General features: G+C 38.3%; 1 protein-coding gene across 10 annotated transcripts in view; it reads right to left on the reverse strand.

Moving 5' to 3' along the window:
* Nucleotides 1–23,802, reverse strand: part of SNCAIP (synuclein alpha interacting protein) — a 153,250-nt gene that overhangs the window by 20,543 nt on the left and 108,905 nt on the right. For all 10 annotated transcript variants that reach the window (XM_017859749.1, XM_017859755.1, XM_017859758.1 and 7 more), the window contains 4 exons: nt 19,355–20,226; nt 17,607–17,786; nt 12,499–12,612; nt 3,253–3,378 (listed from right to left, as the gene is read on the reverse strand). In XM_017859749.1, the coding sequence (XP_017715238.1) occupies nt 3,253–3,378; nt 12,499–12,612; nt 17,607–17,786; nt 19,355–20,226 (1,292 nt within the window). The remainder of the gene's footprint in view (nt 1–3,252; nt 3,379–12,498; nt 12,613–17,606; nt 17,787–19,354; nt 20,227–23,802) is intronic.

Below are 23,802 nucleotides of genomic sequence, written 5' to 3' on the forward strand. Positions count from 1 at the left end.
TGCCATGGTGAGGGCATGTCTGTGGATTGAGCAGGCTTTGTAGAAGAAAGCTTTGTGTGAGCTTCTTATCACCCTGTTAATGAGGAGAGGGTTCTCTGGCGACGTTTGGCAATAGGGTATCCCAGAGGTGGAGAGAACTGTACGGGGGAGGAGGGGAGGGCTCCACAGGGCCCTCTGAAGACCCCACCCGTGGCACTCACTGGAGAGTCAGCATCTGAAGGTTGCCACAGAGGGCATCAGTGACCACAGCCAGCCAAAGAAGCAGGGACAACTGTCAGGGAGGTTGCATGCCTTTCCCAGTTAAGCAAATAGACATTGGACTTTTTCTCTTCATATCTCCTCCTTGTCCTTGACACTACAGCCCAGAAGAGAGAGGGGGATAGGAGCTAAAGTGGTGTGTAAAAGGGCATGTCTCACTCCCATTCCAAGTCCCTTGAATCTTGAGTCTAATCTGGGTGGGAAGGAGAATGCTTTGAATCAGAAGTAAGACTGAGATTTTAAAGTGGCTTGGAGTAAATTTTAATAGTCATAAGAAAGGACAAAGTTATGCAATCTGGCCAAGGTACCATTAGTTGTGGTGAGACAGAAATTTGATGGAGCATGGTTGAAATTAATAATTCAAAAAATAAAAAAACCACATCCAAACTGTTTTGTGTCCATACTGTGATATTATTAGATTTCATAAAAAGTTATTACATCAATATTAATCAACCACTACAATCCGATAGATTCTTTGACAATATTATGATGAGATTGCAAACCTGGGTTAATTTGGGTAGTAGACAGTATGTTCCCCTAAGCAATAGTTGTAGTATTTAAAATTTTAGACTACTTAGACTGAGAGGTCATTAAGGAGCTTCGTTTTCCTTTTGGTTTATGATCACTCACCATGAAAGGTCAACTCACCACAAAGCCATTGCCACCTACCTCACAGGAGTGTCACAAAGACCATGTCAGTATTGAGCCCTCAGAGCTCTTGAAGAGATGCAATATAAACACACAGTGTTATTACTCCCCTTTGACCCTGACCTCTGCAGTTTTCTTTCCATTGTTTTCCTTACTCAGTCCCCTCCCTCACCTCACAGAGTCCCTTGCTCACTCTCAGTCTCTTATCATTTTTTTCTTTAAATTTCACACCCAGTGGACAGACCCCCTTTCAAGATTATCCAAGTTTCCACTTCCATGATATCCAGTGCCAAAACTATCATTTGTGGGTAAGTGGAGTGATGAATGCTCTAAAAGGAAAGACTGTCTCTCTTCACATATTAAAAAGAAAAATAAGTAAAATCTCACATAGTGATATTCAGCTGGCTTTCTTTGGCTTTAGTCATTTCTTAGCTGATTAAAAGTTTGTTTCAAGACTGTTAAATAGAAAAGCATATTTTTCAATGGTTATTCAATCATATTTCCTTTACAAAAAACGTTACTCCTTTAATATTTCTGCAGAACCTGGTAAGAATTTAAATTTCTCTCCTATACTCTCCAATTTCATATCACTCTTTTTAAATCTTGATGCCTTAAATTAGAAGATGCATGCTTTGCCAACAATAATAGAAAAACTTTCAGCTATCTGGACTATTTCCTATCAAGTTAGTTCTCCAAACAGCAGTTCCATGTGAGTAGGCACTCTAGAGAAATTTCTGCTATTATCTCTGCCTTTTGTTTTCATAAATCTCTTGCTTTTTATATTTATAATTTCCCCATATATTCTCCTGTCATTTCCCAAGTCTCCTCTACCTTCCTGAGCAACTGGTTCTCATCTCTCAGTTTTCTGTTTTGGATACCATCTATCTTGCACCCAGGAGGGCCTCAGTAAGTACCTGTTGCATTACAGCACACACGTGTAAGCCAAAAAAAAAAAAAAAAAAAAAAAAAAAAAAAAAAAAAAAAAAAGAGTGCTGCTTTCTTAAAGGTAGAAAATACATTAAATGTTATATACACACAACATATTTTGAATGGTATGAACTTGATGAGGTAAAAGGCTTGTCTCTAATCATGACCTTCAACTATATGTTGTCAATTTCCCTATCCTATATATCATATAGATATGGGAATAAATTCACATATTTTGGGTCACTTTCAATGATAATGGTATAATTGATCTGATTCTGGTAATAATGATTTATGTCTGTAAATAATATTCTAGACCAAGTCTAAACTTTGACTTTGTTTCCAATTCAAAGTCTTTCCGTTCCTCACATTGTCATGCCTCTTCCACCTGCTACTCCTTCTTCAGCTATCCCCTCTTTTTGCTCTGTCACTGAAGGCGTTCAACATTTTCTAGGTGGAAAGATCTATTGGGTCTTATGTTCACATATACTCCAGACTCCTGGAGACAGACCCCTGGTGGGCTTTCCTGCCATGCACTACTCGGACAGCAGCTCCGGGTTTGGCCCAGCTTCATGCAACTCTACATTCAGCTGAGGGATGAGATGCCATCTCTTCTTCCCATAGGAACCCCACACTCTCTAGGGAGCTTTCTTGGAGCACCCTTCATGTGACTCGGGGCAGGGGGACGAGACTTCTTCCCCTCTCCTGTGGTTCAGCTCCCCAACTTTTTGACATCATTGTATACAATGAACATGACAATATTTAGAAGGCAAGTTAGGGTAAAACGATAAGGCTACTTGACGCTGTTGGGTGCAGTGGTTGGGCAATCAATGCCCTGGGTGGCCTGCCCAAGGGCTGAGAGGATCAATATCTGAATCCACTCCCACCAATTCTGGACTTTTTGAATGCATTTGAGAAGCTCAGTCCCACTACAGAGAAAGGGGGAACCACAGCATTGTCTCTCTAGCCTACAACTCCCTACCACAAAGAATTCTAATCCATTCCTGAAAAATCTGTCTTATTCTTCAAATACCTGGAAGGGTGAAATTTACTAATGAGTGGAAGAGCAGCCTGCCATGTAAGAGACAGAGATGTCTGCCTGGTAATGGTTTCTCTGGTGCCTTGAGAACATGGGGAAATTTAATGTCTATTATCCTCAGCACTGGGGTTTTAGAGCAGTGATAAGGGAGCAGGAAAAGTCCTTTTCAACACTCTGGGACACTGAAAGAGAAACTCTTAGGGATATTTATGCCTACATTTGTGTGGACTTCTCGAAATACAAATAGAGCAATAATTCCCTATTGTCTACGACCATACAAAAGGTGAATTAATTCAGACATTCTCCTAGTGAACAGAATTTTAATGTTTTGTTTAATATCTGATATACTCAATTCTCTTTGCAAAATAGCAGGGCCTGTGTACCTGTATGCATCCAAGGTAGCCATGCTGTGAGGCTACGTGAACAGCGCTGTTGCCATCCTGGTCTACTTCATCCAACGAGATGCCCTGTTCTTGCATAAACTGAAGAAGCCATAGAAGAATCTTTTCCTATAAACACAAAGACAGTTGGAATTCATGTAATATCTTGCAGAGAAGTCAGATAAAAAGACAGAGGAAAACAATACTCTAATTTGTGAAGCTTGGGTAAAACCAAGTTTACCCTAGCAAGAGAAAATTCTCATTCAGATGTAAATTGAAAATCCTTGAATCTCTGACTGAAATGAATTAAAGAGGATGACAGAGAGAATTTTAAGAGCAGGAAGTTCCCTTGGGAGTGCTCTTATTTTACTTATCTATTCTGTAGATGGGAAAATAGGTTTGCAGTAAGATTGAGTGCCTCGTCCAAGGCACACAACTAGACAGATCCAAAGTTGGAACTAGAATCCATGTCTTTTGATTCCAAGGCTCCCAAGGCAATGTTCTTGCTGCTGTGTTATACTGCCTGTAGGCTTTAAGATGTTACCATAAAACCTTGAACTACTGAGAACTAGCTTATACTTTTAAGTTTATAATTCTTCAACCATGCCTTTGTAATCCATACCTCTTGCAATCAATGGGCTTATAAAAAACAGGTAATACCTTAAGTTGCCAAGTGTAAAATAAATTCATTGAAATAAAACCAGGACCCTCTTGATTTTCTGACCAAGTGTTGGTGGTGTCTTAAGGTAAAGATTTCTCTTTTCTCATGTTAAAGGAAGAGAACCAAAAACTTGGAACACAAACCTTTCAAAAGCAAAGACATAGAGCAATCACAGTATGTGTTGTCATAATCTGTTTGCATTTTACCCACTGAGTGTTTTGTGGTATTTTCATGTTATGCTTGGCCTTTGGAGAAAGCAGGGGGATGGGATTTCACTGTTTTAAAATAGAAGAATTAAATATAAAGTTAAAAAAATATGAGAGTGGTAAAAACAACAGCATGAAGTTTAGTGGGTGGAATTTGACATTTAAAAAGATGATCATGTGTTTGAAATAACCTTGAATTTCTTTCTTCTTAGCCTTTTAAAGGATTTTTTTTTTCCAGTTATTTGCTCGGACTGGTCATGAACTTTTATACTTTTCTGGATTAAATTTGCCTTCATCTTCTGAACATGCCAACTAATCTGCTAAAGGAATGTTGGGATAAAAACAGCCAAATCCTTTAATGTTTCACCCCTTATGTGGGGGAACAGGCGCTGTTTATGAAGGTATCTTGACATCAGGGACAGACTGAACATTTGCACCGCACTTTTTCTAAATGAGCACCAGGGAGTAAGACCCGTAAAAAGCATGATGAGAACAATGTAATCTGTGCCTACAACCTTCTAAGAAGGCATCCCCAGAAAGCAGGGTGAGTGTTAACTGCAAAAGCAGACAGACCTTGTGGGAACTGAAACCCTCAAGGGTCCCTAGAGAATGAGATAAAAGCAGAGCCTGGAGCTATGGCCGGGAGTTAGAAGTTGGATAACAATATGCTGCTATGCTTAGCCCTCTTCTTCAAAGGCAAACCTAGAGAAAATTGGAGCTAATGTTTGGACCAGAGCAGGTGATGTTTCATTTGCATAAGGTAAAAGCAGTTCCTTTGTTTTTTCTAATTAGGTAGGGGAGAAATACGGGATTACTTTTTTTTTTTTTTTTTTTTTTTTTTTTGAGACGGAGTCTTGCTCTGTAGCCCAGGCTGGAGTGCAGTGGCGCAATCTCGGCTCACTGCAAGCTCCACCTCCCGGGTTCCCGCCATTCTCCTGCCTCAGCCTCCCGAGTAGCTGGGACTACAGGCGCCCGCCACCGCGCCTGGCTAATTTTTTGTATTTTTAGTAGAGACGGGGTTTCACCGTGGTCTCCATCTCCTGACCTTGTGATCCGCCCGCCTAGGCCTCCGAAAGTGCTGGGATTGTAGGCGTGAGCCACCGCGCCAGGCCCTGGATTACTTTTAATTGGACATAGATGATTATACCATACGATCTTAACTCCTTAAAAATCTGGATGAATGGAAGTATCTCAGGATAAAATACATAACCAACTGGTTGAGGTTAATGGCCTAGACATGGAGCCTGCAAGAGGTCAGGGTAAGGTACCTCTATCAGTGAAAAAGATGGCCCCACCATGGGCAGAACAAATTCTCTTCAATGGGTCATTCTCAAACTTGTGATTTGGTTTGCTTCATGATATTAAATCACGGACTCCTAAAAATGTGGAGGGGAGAGATTTTAAAGAATCATCCAATTCAAAAAGCCTTATTTTATAAGTCAGAAAACTGAGGGAGAGGACAATGATATAGAGCAAGTCCTCATGTGATGGCATAGACAAGTTCTTGGAAATTGCGACTTTAAGCAAAATGAAGTATAATGAAACTAATTTTACCATTTTAGTTCCTATGACATATTTCTGGTCACAAAAACAGCACCAAACTTCTAAATAAAGACCAAAAACTTCTAAAGTGAAACGCTGAAATAAATATGAGCTATACATACATTTAAGAAAGACTAATACAAACAAGTAAGATAATTATTTATCTGATCATTCCAGTTCATGGTTTGGGTGGCTGGAGTCCATCCTGGCAGTTCAGAACACAAGGCGGGAACGATTCCTGGACAGGACACCATCCTAACACAGGGTGCACTCACACCCACACACATTCACTCATGCTAGGACAACTGAGACACACCAATTTACCTAACGTGCACATCTTTGGGACGTGAGGAGAAACTGGAGTACCAGGAGAAAACCCACGCAGAGATGTGGAGAATGAGCAAACTTCACAGAGACAGTGGCCCTGGCTGGGAACTGTTTTTTTCTTCTCATCAACATTATAAGAAGATGATGTTTAAAGAAATCAGGTTAATTTAAGGACCTGCTATATTCCTTGATATTCTAGAGACTTCTTTCTTCAGCAAGTAAAGCTCAGAGGAGTTCAAGATATTGAGAAGTGTTCTACATGTATCTTCTTGTTAGATGTAATTCCATATTTTCAGGCCCCAATGTTATGGTGGGTATGTCTATTCCACATGCACAAAACATGCCCTTTATTAAAATCACAGTGCTTTAGTTTTAGTAGTGGGGTTATAGGCAATGGAATACTGCACTTCATAAGAGTGGGAATGTTCCCATTGTGGAAATCTGGGGGAGAGTTTAAGACCTTGGACTTTTCAGGGACTTGATAATCTGGGAGAACAAGACATACATGATCTGTGTGAGCCAAAAGTTACCTTGGCCCTTGAGGGGTCTCCAAGTCAGGTTCAACCTATATTGCTACAATAGCCTGACTTCCCTTCTTATGAAGGCATGGATAACTCTTCTTCCTTACAATGAAAGATTCTAACCAATTCAACATGCAAGACTTACATAAAGAAAGAACCATTATTTGATTGTTCAGAACAAGATAGGTTTTGCCTAGCACCTCCAATCCAGTCTTGGGTTTTATGTTGGACAATTTAAGAATAAGCATAAGAATTTAAAATAAGAAGTGCAATTGGCCCGTGCACTGAGATATGATATGGAAACCAAAATCTTCCATTATACGATGCAGAGAAGTACTCCCCCAAATGATGGGTTGACTATATACCTTGTCTTCTAGGAACAAACATTTAGGGTTTTTGAGGGGAACATGGAGATGGCTAGAGTCTCTGGTTTTGGTAAAAGCATATTTAATATCTGCTCACAGACAAATCCTGCCCTGATTCTGGGGACCATGCCTGTGGAGATGCACAGTTCTACAATTCAAAGTGGCTATCTGAAAATACCTTCTAAGAAGGGCAAAACAAATACGGCTATTTTCTCCAGCTAAGAGGGTGCTTGTTAATGTGAATGTGTATTAGATACGTTTGTAATGGTGTCCCCCTCCCCTCTTAGCCCTTCAGTGTGTGTTCTCTCTGTGTATGTACACGCAGGAGATGTTAAAGGATGGATGTAACTTCAGACCTCCGTTTTCCCATAAGTATTGCTTTCAGAGAATATCTAATGAAGTCTCATGGATGAAGATTTCTGTATCATTTGTTTCCCAGAATGCCTCTCCAACTTATATTTCATTGTCTACCCACATATCCATCTATCCATTCAACCTTCATCTACTGACTGAAAACTCTTCTCATGTAGTTTTCCTCAGCAGTTTCCTCTTCTGGGGATTTTCTGCTGTTCTGCTAACCTGTTGTAATGTTGTATTTTATGTGTTCCTAAGGGCAATGCAAGTTGTTTAAAGAGGCAATTATCTCATGTGATTTATGAGATTTGCTGGACAAATTCTAATAAAAAATGTACTTGAGAAGTATGTCACAGGTTTATTGCTGGTATCAATAAAATCTCTATAGTGTGTGGCAATCCATGTTTTAAAGGAGTTAGCTTTGTGATCATAGATTATCAAATCTAATATGCCATCAATTACAAGATTTATTCCAGTTTTGAGATGTAAAATGTAAAAAGTAAAGGTAAGCAATAATTTTATAATATCATGTATTGTAACATATATGTAGAATCAAAAGATGGTAAATGTGAAATAAAGTGCATCTAAGAATTGATTAAATAAGTTATGGCCTTCCTTTGCAAGTTTCTCCTATACATTACTAATGGTAAAATAAGTAAACTGAATAATACTGATAGGGATAAAAACAGTAAGTTGGAGGAGATTCAATAGTCATTACAGCCAACATTCACCTAGTGCTTAGTATGGATTGGGCAATGTGGCTTTTCTCACTTAGTCCTCAGATTAACACTGTGAGGAAGGTTCTATTATTTCCACTTTACAGATGAAGAAACTGAGGTCCAGGGAGATCTATTCTTTTATTTTCTCTCTTAAAAAAAAAAAAAAACAACTAAAATATCTAACCCATTGAACTAGTAAGTGGTAAGGTTATGATGACAATGGAGAGTTTGCCATATGAACCAATGTTCTTCATGACACTGTTTTCTGTCTTTTGAGTATGGATATCCACAATTGCGCATTCCCTTATGACCCCTCACCCTGTAAAGGACATGCTCCCTTTGTGCCCCTTGAGTCAAATAAATCAGAGTTAACTGCCTGTCAGTCTGTGGGTTTGTGGGGCTCCTTGTCAGTTATGCTTTGTCAAGATCAGAACTTGGAGAGCAGATGCATGTGTGCTAATCAAAGACTTTTCTATTTTGCTTTCATCTGCAATCGCAGCATTTTCAGTACTGTCGACTTCCCTATGACAGTAAAACAATAAAGGCAGGGGAATATTTTTCCTTTTAAAGTAAATTGTGGAAAACAACAATAATATAGCCTGTGGGAACACCCCATCACCAGCATGTCTACCACTGCTCATGACCATTTGCAAGAACTGCTGAGCCTTTTCTTTTTTCAAAAAGTGCCCTTAAAAAAAAATCTGTATTAGGGCAAACATTTAAAGTACAGAATAATAAATACAGTGTAGGCAAAGGTGCTCTTAGTAAATGTTCAATGCCATGATGCAGATTGTTTTTGTGGAAGAATCTCCTGACTAAAAGTCACATGAATGATTCAGAAACAAAAGGAATCACAGGTTTGATGTTGAAAGTAACAAGAGTCCACTGGACTAATGACCAACGCAGAGTAGGCAGAGGCTCCCAAGCAGTGGAGGGCAGGAAGCTGTGCTGGAAGAGCCTGGAAGAGAAAACCTGAACCTTCACGTTTGAATAAAACAGCCCAAGTTACACAGGCAGAAGCTTTGAATTGAGATAATTCCATCTCAATTGTTTTGCCAGCAACATCTTCCTCAAGGGCCAGCAAAGCAGGCCTATCTGAGGATACTCCCTGCTTGGTTCTCGGGTGTCCCTGAGGCTTCCACCTTCACATTCCCTGTGGCTAGTTCTGCTAGGTACAATCAGGCAATGAAATAATTGCACCCTCTGAGACTTCATGTGTCAAGATGAAGAAAATCAATTCCTATCACCCAGGGATCTATCACTCCAGGAGACCACTAAAAACTGTTGGCTACCCTGCGGTACTAGAGTCTTTAAAGGTAATTTTACAAGAAAAGGACACAAATTGGGAGTCACGTGGAGCCCATTCCTTAGGAATCTATATGAAGGGCAGAGAGCAACTAAAATAAACCAAGAGAGGAATTTTCCTCTGTGCTATCCTTTCCAGGGGCATTTACTGAAGAAACAAAGCCGGGACACACTCAAATGCCTGCTGGATGTAGAAAAACTTGCATGTGCTGAATCCATTAGAAAACTGTTCAATAACAGTCTTCCTTGTGAAAATATTAGGCTTGTAACGGTTCCAAGTTCAGCATCTCCACAGGTTATCTGTTACATAAGTGGCTGTGGCGGATGTAGGATGGCTGGACAGCATTTGCAGTTCTAATGGGCTTCTACATTTTTCAGTTGGGTAAGAATGATCTCCTAAGGGCACTGCTGGACTGCCCCCCTCAGAGCTGTATCTTAGGTCATAAAAATGCATATCATCTGGAAATAACAACCTGAGTATTGATACTAGAGTGAAGCAAACGTTTGACACAGCTCTTCAAACAGGTCACCAATTTCCATATTTTCCTCTAGTCCCACCAAGTCAGTCACACTGTGACCCAACCAGTCCCAGAAAAAGGGCACTTTATTTTGTTCAGTCCCAATAGCTTTAAAATTATGAGAAACCTGCTGTGAGAGCTGAATAAAGAAACTGGCATATGTAATCAACATTTCGCAAGACAAAGAATGCCGAATGCCCGATTATTTACTTAGAGTCTCAGAACAGCCATGTAATTCTTTCCTCCTTTTCTTTGGCAAGCTCTACCAAAAGTGCAGGCAGCCTTTCCACTGATACTTACAATTCCTTTTTAGGTTTTAATATAAGCAAATGAAATCAGGGACATGAAATAACTATTCACACAATTAAATAAAACTCTGTTTTAGACTCAAAATGATTAGGAAGATGAGTATTGATCCAATTCTTCTGATCATTTGAAAATCCTATTCTCTTCTTTGCCAGTATAGATGTTCTTTGACTTACAATGGGGTTATGACCCGATAAACCCATCCTAAGTTGAAAACATTGTTAAGTAGAAAATGCATTTAATACACTGTAGGGTATTGGTTGTTTACCCTTGTGATCACGTGGCTGTTGGGAGCTGTGGCTGCCATGGCCTAGCATCACAAGAGTATCGTACTGTATATCACTAGCCTGGGAAATGATCAAAATTCAAACCTGACGTATGGTTTCTACTGACTGTACATCTCTTTCACACAACTGTAAAGTCGAAAAATCTTAAGTTGAACCATTTTAAGTTGGGGAACGTCTGCATAAGCAAAAAATGGCATCCTTACATCATGCCTTATTAACCACTAATCATTGTTTTCAGGACACTGTGGATGGGAACTAGGAAGTACAATGCACAAAGAACACAAAGTATAATATTTCAAAGACGGTGACTTTTACAAATTTTAATGTTGGGCCTGCTCCTTTCTCCATTTCATAAATTTGGTACAGTTGCAAATTTCTTCAGTGAGTAGTGTGAAGTACTCCAAGTATTATAATGTATTGTTAGATGAAACTGCAAAAAAAAAAAGTCTTCTTCAGCTGTATCAGTGCCTCTACAAACAATTTGCATACATTTTCTATACAAATGGGGACAAAACAGAATCTGGCCCTGAAGTGAGAGAACCTGAGTTGAAATCTAGTCTTTGCTCTTACTAGCCATTAGACCATGTGCAAGTCATGTAACTCTCTTTCTTCAGACTCCTCATCTGTGGAATGGGGATAAACACAACAAGCTCTCACAGGGTTGTTTTGAGGAATAAATCAGATAATGTACACAAAATCCAACGGCATGGTGCCTGGCACACATAGGAAACATTTTACATGTGTATATATAGCATATAAAACATGTTTTATGTAATATATATTACACACACACACACACACATTAGTAGAAGTTACCACGGCACAAAATAAACTATCCCTAAGGATGATTCCCGCTAAAGAAAGACTGTGGTAATAGTGTTGTCTACTTTTTGAACTTGAGATTGTCATACTTGAAAAAGCATAATCTCTTGTTGACAATGCTGCAGTTTACTTCTACTGGGAAAGTTTATGAAGCCAAAGGGAATACAGTTAAATGCATGAGAAGCAATTTTCTTTGCCACAAATACAATTAAATCTATTTAACACAGTACTATTATTATTATTATTATTTTTTGAGACGGAGTCTCGCTCTGTCGCCCAGGCTGGAGTGCAGTGGCCGGATCTCAGCTCACTGCAAGCTCCGCCTCCCAGGTTGACGCCATTCTCCTGCCTCAGTCTCCCGAGTGAGTAGCTGGGACTACAGGCGCCCGCCACCTCGCCCGGCTAGTTTTTTGTATATTTTTAGTAGAGACGGGGTTTCACCATGTTAGCCAGGATGGTCTCGATCTCCTGACCTCGTGATCCGCCCGTCTCGGCCTCCCAAAGTGCTGGGATTACAGGCTTGAGCCACCGCGCCTGGCCAGTACTATTATTTTTAAGACTGAGATTGTTATTTTGTGCTTCCAATTTTTAAAAAAGATAATTCACAGTCACATTCTCCAAAGGGAGGTAGTAATTTTCTTTTTTACTGCAAACACTGGATTGTGATCTGTGTACACGAATTAATGTTGGGATTTCCTAATGCCAAAATTGATTGCAACGGAGAGCCATCTAGTTAGTGCGCTTATTCATCTTTGAGTGAGACTGCCTTGATTAATATCTTATAAAGATTTTCCTTTTAACTTTGGGTTCAAGAAATGTATCATTGTTCCTTTTGATAAATGTTAAATGTGTTTATTGTAAAAAATTTGGAAAATACTGAAAAATTAAAAAAAATAGAAAATCGAAGCCACTTGTACTTCTCCTCTGAGTGATGACTACTATAAACATGTTGTGATATATTTCTTTTTAGTATTATTTTCTATTTCTCTTTATCTCCAAAATTTAAAGTTGGTGCTAAATTATAGGACCAGTTTTGTATCATACATATTTGTTTAGTACTATATAATGAACATTTTCCCATAAAATGTCATCAATGGCTGCAGCTTCATTACCCACCATCTGTCATGGAATATTCATTTAGGCTGTTGTAAACTATTTTTTCATTAAAAAGAAAACAGCAACAAATATCATTGGTTATATACCTTTGGATACATTTTCTACGATTTCTTATGTTTGGATTTTGATGGACTAATAATAAAAAAGTAGGAAGATTATATGGTACACAAAGGGAAGATACTTAAAAAACTCCTTCATACCTGGCCATAGCAACCTGCGTAATGAATAAGGCTTGGAAAATCCTTAGAACAACTCAGTTCTGCGATGGCTTCTGTTTCACTCACCATCCAGCGTACGCACTCCAATTGACCATTCTAGGTTTTAAAAAAGAAAGAGAGATGGAAATTCAAGGTAATTCAGGTTTGAAAAACACATTGAAGATGGTAATTTTACCAAGGAAAGAAATCATATAAATTCTGGCATTTATATCTGGCTTAATTTATTTATGATATAAAGATATCATTTATTATATTCCTGCTCTGTGGATTTGGCTCAAAATCAATCGCAGAATTTTTATTTAAGTTCATTTTCATAATTGTAATCAGTTATTTTAAATTCACTTTAGTAAGGTATATTTGTATACTATAAAATATAATCTTTTAAAGTATACAGTTTGATGTATTTTGACAAATATGTATACTCCTGTAACTACAACTTCAATCAAGACAAAGAACATTTCCATTACCCTTAGAAGTGTTCTAGTACTCTTTGGTTCTCACCCTCCTCACCTTCATCCCAGACAACCACTGATAAGATTTCTGTCACAATAGATTAGTGTATGTACTCTTGTGTCTGGCTTCTTTTACATAGCAGGCCTTTGGGACTCATTCAAGCTACTGCTTGTATCAGTAATTTATTCCTTTTCTCTTGTTAAGAAGCATTTCATTGTAGAATTATACCACAATTTATTTATCCAATAACTTATTGATAGACATGTGGATTGCTTCGACTTACGGGATATTATTAATAAAGTTGCTATGAATACTTTTTATGAATACATGCTTTTATTTCTCCTGGGTAAATAATGGAATTTCTGAGTCGTATGGTAGCTGTATATTTGACTTAAAGCCATCAAACTAGTTTCTAAAGTGATTGCCCACTTGACATCACCACCAGCATCATATGAGCATTCTAGTTGTTTCAAAACTAAACTAACACATGGTATGGTCAGTTAATCAGTATTCTTCGATTAAGCTTCATAAGATGCACAACTGTTTTCCAATCCCCAAATAATCATATTTGTTAATGAAAAATCAGTAAACTCATATTTGAACTGAAAAATTTCATTAAGGGATGTGGTAAATATCTTAATTAGTAAAATACTAAACAATTTTAAAAGGGAAATTATCTTTTATTATATACAAATAATATAACTATGGATACAGAAAGTAAAATATCCTCAACTTTTACATTTTAAGGAAACCAACCCTCTTGACCTTTAGGGTCAAGTAAAAGTAGGCAGAAAAAAGAGTAGGATTTTCTTATAGTCGTTTATGAGGATTTTTTACCCTCATAATTTTAAAAAATCTCTCATAATTTTGAGAAACTTAAACCTCTCTCAAAAAGCAATCAAGGCATGTAAATAGCTACAATATAGTCCATACATATCTGTAGAAAATGTTCCCTACCACTTATAGAGCAGTATGATATATAAACCCAGATATATATCTCCTAGTGATTAAAACCCAGACTGTGATATGGATTTAAATCTTAATCTGCCACTTAGTTACAAGACCATGGACAAATTACTTTACCTCTCTGATACTCAATTTTCTTAACTGTGAAACAGTGAAATACCAGGGATAATAGTAACTACCTCATAGAGTTACCATGAAGATAAAATGAGATAAAGCATGTAAACTTACTAAGCAGAAAATACTTGTTACCTTCTATTAGAATGCTCTCTTAGATCTCACAATAACTGTCAGACAAATGAAACATTCAACTGCCTTCCTAGTTTGCAGCTTGTGGGATTTTAGCCCAGGAGAAAAGAGGTATGGTTGGCAGGGAGCCAGGAGAGGCTTCACGAAGGGTAGCATTTAAATTAGTAGAATAGGATTACTTTCTCTTTGTTTTAGAATTCTATCATTTAACTGTTCAAGGGTAAAAATCTATTCTAAAAGGAGGACAATGAGGTAATCTGCTCATTCTTCATTTTATTTCATTTGGATAATAGAACTCCCAGCTATTCACATGCAGATTCTATTCTCTTGAGGTATTTGCCCTGGGAGGTTGGTCTGTATGAGTTGGCTCCCTGTCCCTCTGGCTGGAGCTGGCTGATGGAGAGCAGTGGCAGATCAGGAAAGGAGAGTGCATCTGAGGCCCTCTCTGTGGGGTTGCCATTGGCCAACTGAGTCCCTTAAAAAGCTCAAAAGTAAGCTAGTCCTTTGTAATCAGCCCTCTTTCCCTTTCCCAGTTTTGGGGAGGTAACCGTGTCCTGGTTGCTAAATAAAGACCCCATGGTACTGCACTTTCCTTTACGAACTCCCTTACCTTCAACCATCCTTTTATATATAATCCATTAATTACACACTTTCCTTAAATTTCACAATTGAAGCATGCCAAATGTTTCCTACCAGGATTAAAAACAAAAAACTACTAACACACTAATACAATGTGCTTCATTCCTCTAAATGAAGAAAGGAATAGCAACCATACTGATCAGTATAGGTATCAGTAAGGTTATGTGTTTGAAGTCATGTTACTCCCAGATGGACACTTGGCTTTTTGGCTTAATCAAAAGGACTGAATGAGAAGTGAAAAGGGAATTAAGATTATTTCATTCCTAGACTGTTTAAGTCTTAAAATAATTTCTTCTTCTGTCCTGTTTTAGAAAACAGACTGCTCTCACCTTTTAGAAATATTTATTTCCAATTACTTTACTTAATCATTTCTAAAGAAAACTCAATAATACCCTGAACTCCCACAGTATCTACTTTTGGGTATCCCAGAAGTAGTCAATGAATTCCGCATATAACCGGCAGAATTTATTATGTTCCATTCCAGGAGTTTAATAGTGAGGGAGATGTTCTTTAAGCCCTGATATGACTTCAAAGCCCCTGTTCTCAGGTAATCTTTCTATTTGATACCTTATCCCTGACTCTGCTTCCTGTCAGCCAAGTCATATTATCTTAGCAGCTTCTGTTATTTGTACCAACTTTGTTGGTACAAATGGAGCCCTCAAAACTGTGCTTAATGAGGTGAAACACCACTAGTTGGTTACTGGTGTTCAAAACAAGGTCCTAAAACAAAATGATGACTCTTTAGGACTCTCTCAATGTCATCAATGTTCATCAAAATACACTGAATGGACTGAGACAAAATATGTGTCAGGACAGATTTCTAAAGAGGGAAGCAATTGTTATAAAATATTTGTATTTACTGCTTTTGTAAATTCTAGAATAAAGGAATAGAACATTCAAATCATTGTCTGGAAGTAAAGTATGAAAAGCCTGAGATCTCAAACTTGTAAAAGTTTTTGAGTCTTATGGGTTTGAAATCTTTTCATTAAAAGGAAAACAAAACTGCTCTTTAAGTTTGCACACTGATTGTATGATGGCGATCTTATGTTGACAGTAGGAATATAAGAATGAATTAACACTTAATATGGATATCATAGAAGGTGTTTATGCTGAAGACTGGCGTAATGACCACTAACTTTCTTATGTACCTTCTACTCAGAGATTTTTAATCTATCAAAACAAGCCCTAGGGCATATAAATTCTTGTCATCTACCTATATAAATAATCTACCATTAGGAAGACTAATGAGAACTGTATTTTATAGACACTAAAACAGGAAGGCAAATCTTAACACTCATTGGCACTGCAAGAATATTTTATTCATCACTGACACATACTCACTGATGTCTACAGGACTCTGTCACAGGACTATGTCCCAAATTTGCCATCCTGTACTTGTGTTACTGATAACTTAGTGGTCTTCTCCACTAGCTATTAGCGCCTTAAAAGTAGGGACCATGACTTACACAAATTTGTATTGCTAGCCACCAAACACAGTACCTGGTAAACTTGGTACACTTTGTTAAGCTCAACTATATTAAATCTTGACTTTACATTTGACTTACCTGTCTTCACGATAGTTGCCTGTAGTTTAGTTCTGTCTTTCTTAATGATAGCTGCCTGCAGTTTAGTTCTTAATTCGACATCATATCATTTACAACCAAAGGAAAATGATACCCACAAGGGTCATAGATTTATTTTGTTTAAAAATTATTTTCTATACTAGATTTGAAGTATACCTTATTAATTACTTTGCTTAACTGAGCAAAATTAAATAAAATGGAAATTATTTTTTAATGTATAAAAGTTTGCTGAATCATCAAATTAAAATACAGAAAATCAGGTTTGCATAAAAAATATATTCAGGTAGAACTGCAGTTGATTTTTTTTTAAATGTAATGTTCTTTAGTGACATGTAGGTTTCTCTAACAAATTCCCCTCATCAATTTCAATATAACTTCATTTATAAAAATTGTGATTATTCAGCTTTTAGAAGACACAACTATTATGTAAAACAAAATACATATGCAAAAGTACAAGATGTACTATATTTCCCTGAATGTCACTTCTGGCTTTTTAATAAATATGATTGGATTCTACATTTATTTGCCAAAGATCTTTTAGGTAATTTTAGTTGAATAGCTAATCTTCTAGTGATGTACTATATTTTGCAGAGGCACTTGCTGCAGTGCTATAAAAGTCCATGTTTTCTTGTCTCACAGTTTCTAGGTTTTAACTCTATCCCAGTCGACATTAATTTGTGTAGTTTTTGACAGCACACTGTGCTCTGCAAGAGCTAAACTCAAACTTGGCACTGATACTCTAAAAAATTCTTGATACTGAAGAAACTTAAACTTCAGATGTGATCCGTTAAGAGCCCACTTTGTGATCTGAAATACTCCTGAGTGCTAGCATCCTTAAAAATACACCTTCCTCACATTTGTCTTGCTCATTATTCTCATATTAAGAAGAAATGAGTGTCTCTGATAGATCCAGGTGTGGTTAAGAAGCTAAATTGCAATCCCTATGAATAATAAAAGTTCTTAGAACCACAACATATCATTTTCCTTTCTCTTTAGTAGCAGATTGACAAAACTGGGAATTTAGTCTCAAAATCTCAAAGCAGTGACTGAAATGATTACTCTCTTAAATGCAGTATATTCATTTGCTCTTTGCTTGACAAATCACTCTCTTCTCTGCCTTCCAACACTTTAGCTCACAAGGAATCTTAAAAAAAATAGAAATCCAACTTCTAGCTGTGGAGGTTCCAGCCCCCAACCAGTCACCTTAATGGCCAGGCCTGCTGGAGTCAACTTCTCAGTGTTGCGTTCATTGAGGCAGTCTTCTCCCATCAAAGAAGTGAGGTGCTGTAGACACTCTGCATGTCCCTGTGATGCCGCAATATGTAATAGATTGTTTCCATTTTCATCGTGAATTTTGTCTAGATTGTCTGCAGCTAGGTGTGGCTGTATAAACAGTAAAGATTAGAAAGCCCAAGTCAATAAATCAGAGCAAGACCCTGTGGGCATTTTTCTCTGGGCGCTGGAAAGAAGAAATGAGCTTATAGAAGTTCTGGTGGCAGCCTTGGGGATCTAATAAATCAGAGTATCTTGCTATTATTCTTTGTTACAATATGCTTTAGAACATGAGTTCTCAAGAGACAGATCTTCATACGAGACATGGCAACAGGGCTAGGGCCAATGATGTGTGGAGGCTTCAAGTTGGCTTTCCAAACAATTATAATGACATTTACAATAATTGTCAGGTTCCTTGTCTGTCTCCCCTACTTGATTGTGAAGTCCTTGAGGGTTGGGGCTGGGTTTTATTTCCTGTTTTAGGTTTGTTGAATGAATGAGCTATTTGTTTCTACCTGCTTATTTTGCCTTGGATTGTAGAGAACTGGCTTTGGCAAACTACCTGATGACTGCTGGTATCTGGAGGCTACATGGCTTTGGTTTTCTCATCTCTAGTGAAGTTTTGTCCCTTGACTATGAACTAGTTGATAGAGATTTTTGGGTGAACTGAGAGGTGTTGTTAGCATTTGGGAAACATGAAAACATGAGAAGGACAAAAGAAAGGAATGAACCAAAGAGAATTAGCGGGAAGAGCCAGGAAAATGGAAAAGACATTTTCAGGAGAAAATACTACTACTACTTTATTTCATAAAATCATTCAATTATATCACCCTATCACAATAGTATTTATGATAATAGAGCAAGTATATTGTACTTAAGTATGCATGGCTTTACAGTAAGTAGAATCACATTGCCAAGATGTGATGATTTTCCTGAATGAGACTTTAATTAGCATCATAGTATGAGCCCACGCTTGCTACTGTTTGATCCAAGTCTGGAAGCCAGAAAATAACAATGTAGGCAGATGGAGTGCTATTTAAGTTTAGCTCTCTCTGAGCCTAAACAGAACAGACTTTTCTTACATCATGTTACTCTGTTTCTAGAGTCTTTGGAAAAGCTTCATGTTCCCTAGACATGCAGAGCTGGAAGTAAGTAAAAACTCCACCTGGGTCAGAGGGCAATGAAGCTCTTGGGTAAGCTTCTATCTACAAATGCTTTTCAAACAACCTTGTCCAACTCTTCTGAATAATGATCAGGACAAAACAGAAGACCCTCTGTTTACATATCCGGCAGGTCCACCATCAGCCAAGAATTGACATCCCCACAAATAACTGCATGAGAGCATTGGGAACCATTTGAAAAGCAAAAAGAAAGACATTAAGATTCAAGTTAAAGAAAGTGCCGGACTCTCTTTGTTTGAGATTGAGTCTTCTTTTCAGTTGAATTCATGCAAAGTTAAAATGAAGTAACACTCACTCTCTAGCCATTTGTTTTCCCTGTATTAACCTCATAACTTCTTATTTTAAAACTCAAAAGGTCACATCTCCCAACGAAAGCCACAAGTAAAGATTAAGTAACAACCAGAACAAATGCAGCATCGTTCTGTTACTAACGAATGCAGCTGATAAAAAAGGAATCTCCAGTCTATTGACATGTATACCGAACTAGATTATACTTACCAGGAGAGAGATCTGTCCTTCTTTAACAATGTTCAAGATGCTTTTTACTTTTTTCAGATACTCACTCCTTTCTTCTGGGCCTTGGGAGCTGGTCCAGTTCAGGCCACTGACCTGCTCTTCCGGTTTGGATTCTGCTGCTGAGGATTGCAGGTGGAAGGCCCTGAGCTGGCAGTCTGGTGTTGTCTTCTCAACTTTTCGACCATAAGGATCACTAAATGTCTTGTTTAGGAAGTCTTTACTCTGGTTTTCAGGCTCATACGCAGAGCCACATTTAACCAGAGGAGGTGAGATCTCGGTTTCTTCAGTGGCCAGCTTGTGCTGGTCGCGGATGACAGCTGATGCTTTTCTCAAGCGAGGGCTTTTCACAGGAGAAAGAACACAAAATGGTGCCATATTGGATGATGAGCTCTCAGAACTTCCTGTAGAGCAGGCTTTGCCAGAAAGGCCATTGATGGTTGTGCATAAGCCCAAAATTCTTTTTTCTGAAGTCACCTTGGTAAAAGAGGCAAGCTGCTGACTGGATTTAATATAAGGCACATCCAGAATCTCATCCATGTCGAGGTCATAGTGCTCCAGTTCGCCCAGCGATGTGCTGGGCTCAGAGCTCTTACCTGGTGGGCCACCCACTCCATCTCCAGGGCTGAGCTCCTCAGGCTGGGGGCCCAGGTCAGACTCACCCCCTTTCTGGTACTCAACCACTTTCTGGTTCTTTTGGTCATCACTTTCATTGTTCTCCAGAGTCTCTGGCTGATGTTTCAGTGGCGAAACCCGCTTCACTGGGCGGAACTTACTGTACACATCAGCGATTCCTGTGGGCTTTTGCGTGTTTGTAATAAGAGTTGAGATGCCACAATTCCAGCTAGAGCTAGAAACTGTTTTTAAAAAATTAAAATAGGAAGCTATTAATTTGGAATACTGAACACATCTTGGCTATGCAGGTAGACGTGGTTCATTCACGTTATGTCCAAATTAAGGCTCTGTGCATGAGGATGACTTACAGAGAGTGCATATCGATAGAACAAAAAAAAATCATACTTACCATTGGAAAACAATGAATAATCAAAGGAAGTTATAACATACTGACTCAAAATTAAAGTAATAATAATGGTAATGGTAAACAGCTAAGTAACCAAACCCAGATAGGTATTTAGGTTTATTCCCTGGATAGATCTACCTCCCTGGCAACATTTATATATTTGTCACCACCCTGAAAAACAAGATTAGAGAATAAGATCTTCAGTGTTAAATAAACTTCCAAACTACAGAGCTTGCAGTGAGTCGAGATCGTGCCACTGCACTCCAGCCTGGGCGACAGAGCGAGACTGCATCTCAAAACAAGACAAAACAAAACAAAAACAAACTTCCAAACTAATTTAGGGAGAAAAGGGATGTATGCTATATGCACACATGCACACACATTAGCGTGCATGTCCACATACACCCCTAATACATAAGAAGTCCCATGTAAGAAGTGGCATATTATTTAATATTGAGCAAATGCAAACTATGATCTGCTGAGTGACTCCGTAGGTGTGCCATTAAGTGGATTAGGGAAATAATAGGAAGGAATGCAGTGCTCAGGAGCTGAAAGGACTGTGGGAGACAAGACATAGTTGAGTTAACCCCACCTTGGTCAAAGTACCTGGTCAACTATCATGCAGCAGCATTTCATGGTGCTTTCTGACATATGACACAGTGACAGAATGCACTAACACTTCACAACAGAACATGTTCTTTAAGATTCAATAGGCCGGGCGCGGTGGCTCAAGCCTGTAATCCCAGCACTTTGGGAGGCCGAGATGAGCGGATCATGAGGTCAGGAGATCGAGACCATCCTGGCTAACACAGTGAAACCCCGTCTCTACTAAAAAATACAAAAAACTAGCCGGGCGTGGTGGCGGGTGCCTGTAGTCCCAGCTACTCGGTAGGCTGAGGCAGGAGAATGGCGTCAACCCGGGAGGCGGAGCTTGCAGTGAGCTGAGATCTGGCCACTGCAACTGCACTCCAGCCTGGGAGACTAGAGCCAGACTCTGTCTCCAAAAAAAAAAAAACAAAAAAAAAAAAAAAAAAAGATTCAATACTGCCCTCCATTGTTGAGAAGGCTGGAAATAAACAGGATAAGAAAGTTCTGAAAAGAAGATGGGTTAGGCAGACTGGTTATTTTTTCTAATTTCTGTGCAAAGTTTGGATAAATATTGTGTGTTGGTTTGCATTTGAGTAAGTGTCTGGTTGTGATAGAGTAGAAAGTGAAACAGCCAGACACACCTGGAGGTGAAAGATAAGAACCATCTCTCCTAGTTATGAGAGGCTGCCTGGTGCCTTCTGTTGGGGCAAGCAGATGGAGCAACAACAGTCTCCTCAGCCATGATTATACTGCTTCCTTCCGTGCCACTCCCCTGCTAGATAAAAGATGACCCAGTACCCTTGGAAACTTGCAGGTCACTGATTTATGGGTTCCTAGTTCCCTGCCACGTACTTCCTATCATCCCCCATCAAAGGATGAGAATTCAGGGGGCATGCCCTACAGCTAAGGACCTTCCATTTACCTCTTCTCTTCTGAAACAACAAGTGAGAAGCATGTGTATGTGTGTGTTCTTTGCTACTGGGAACAACCAAAGGAAAAAAGAACATGAGATGGGTGTATATTCACATCTGTAACTTCTGCAATAGTCCTTGGCTATGACTGACTCTTAGGGTGAAAGTGGAACATACATTATTAAAGTTCCCTAAATTTAAGCTACTGGTCATTCTTCTTCCTGCTGGGATATGTTCTAAAAGGATTCAGAGAAGTTCTTGAATCAAGCTAAGAGGATGAGAGTGAGTGCTCTGAACCTGAATGCTATATAACTATCTGTGAGTTATTTCCCTGAAACTGACCACAATTTTGCATGAGGTTTCCAAGGGTCTGCACTGTGCAGTCCACTTCTCAGACCTTTCTGGCTCTGACTTTTTAGAATCTAAGAAGAGAATACTATGAGCTGTGGAAGGAGGGCTGGATTCTCTCCAATAAGTAATGTAGAAGAGAATGTTCCAGAAGGGAAGGAAGGTATCTAGATGGTCTTAGGCTGCTGCTTTTTTTCCCTTTTGTTGGCTCTAGTTCTTAGTTGTACACAGTGATTGGCATAGATCAGACAATTAACAAATGCTAGTATGTGAATTTGAATCTCACTTTGCACAACACCTTAAATCTTCTAAAATGTACAAAGTGCATCCTTCTGAGGGATTTACAGTTTAATTTCACAGGGGACAAAATCCTGTTAATAAACTCAGTGGAGTGATAATCACCAGTAAGAGCTCAATTTGCTAAAGTTATTTATGAAATGTAAATATGCAAAGGCAAAGACTAATTCCAGTTGGTCTCTTATAAATTTAAAAGTTTTCTATCTTTTATATGACCTTTTCTCTCTAAAAATATAAAGCCATGAAAAATTAATGTTCTGCCAAGCCTTTCTCTCTTCAAGAACACATGGTTACTTACCTAATTAAAACAGTGGAGATAGTGGACATAGAGTTTATAAGATGCAAATATGCCTTTAATTTTATTCATCAACTTTCTGCAAGGCTTTAAATAAAATGGAAAAAAATGTATATATATACTCATAGACATTTCTGAGATACACTCTTATTATTGAGTATATTTGGTAATATTTTGCCAATTACCTTGATTTCTTTGGAACCTCTAGAAAATGTGCATCTCAGAATGTAATAAAAAAATTTAAAGCCACATAACTTAGTAGGTCAATACAACGAGTGCATTGTACCAATATATTTATGTGTTATATAAGGTCGTAGGTTCAAGGGGCTACTCTTTTATGTTGGCTTTATTTACATGTGAAATTTTTTCCAAGTGATACAGGGAAATGGATACCATATGTTTCCCAGCTGTTTTGTTCTGACAGGAGCCATTAAAAATGCTCTATGGAAATGAATTCTGTCTGGGTCTTACGAAAACACATCTTTTCACAGAAGGATCTAGAAACTGGAGAAGGAGTGCCAACATTTTGGTTTGTTGTCCCTCTCCTTCTTCAAACCTATGACTCTTTCTGAGGCTGTGAGTGAGATCTGTGTTTTCTCGTCTATGTTTTGATTGCCAAGACAAGACATCCCAGCAATGAAAAATGGATTATTTCACATGTTTTCATTAAAAGGTTCCAATTTATTGCTATATCATATACCTGGATGGGAAGAAGGGCAACTTTGTGCTATATACAAAAGACAAAATTCAATTCCTTTATCGCTGCTAAGCTGTGTAATCATGTACTTTAAGAACAACACAGAAGAGGGGCTATTAATGACTAGTAAGATTTTCACTTGCAATTATTTAAATTTATCAAAAATTTCACTCATACTTTTATTTCATTGCAATGTAATAATAAATTTCTTATCATACATGGAAACAAGGTTTAGACTTATTTTGTTATTAGAAAATTTTGGCCGGGCGCGGTGGC

The sequence above is a fragment of the Rhinopithecus bieti genome, unplaced genomic scaffold (genome assembly GCF_001698545.2).
Source record: "Rhinopithecus bieti isolate Rb0 unplaced genomic scaffold, ASM169854v2 scaffold_48739, whole genome shotgun sequence".
Classification (NCBI taxonomy): Eukaryota; Metazoa; Chordata; class Mammalia; order Primates; family Cercopithecidae; genus Rhinopithecus; species Rhinopithecus bieti.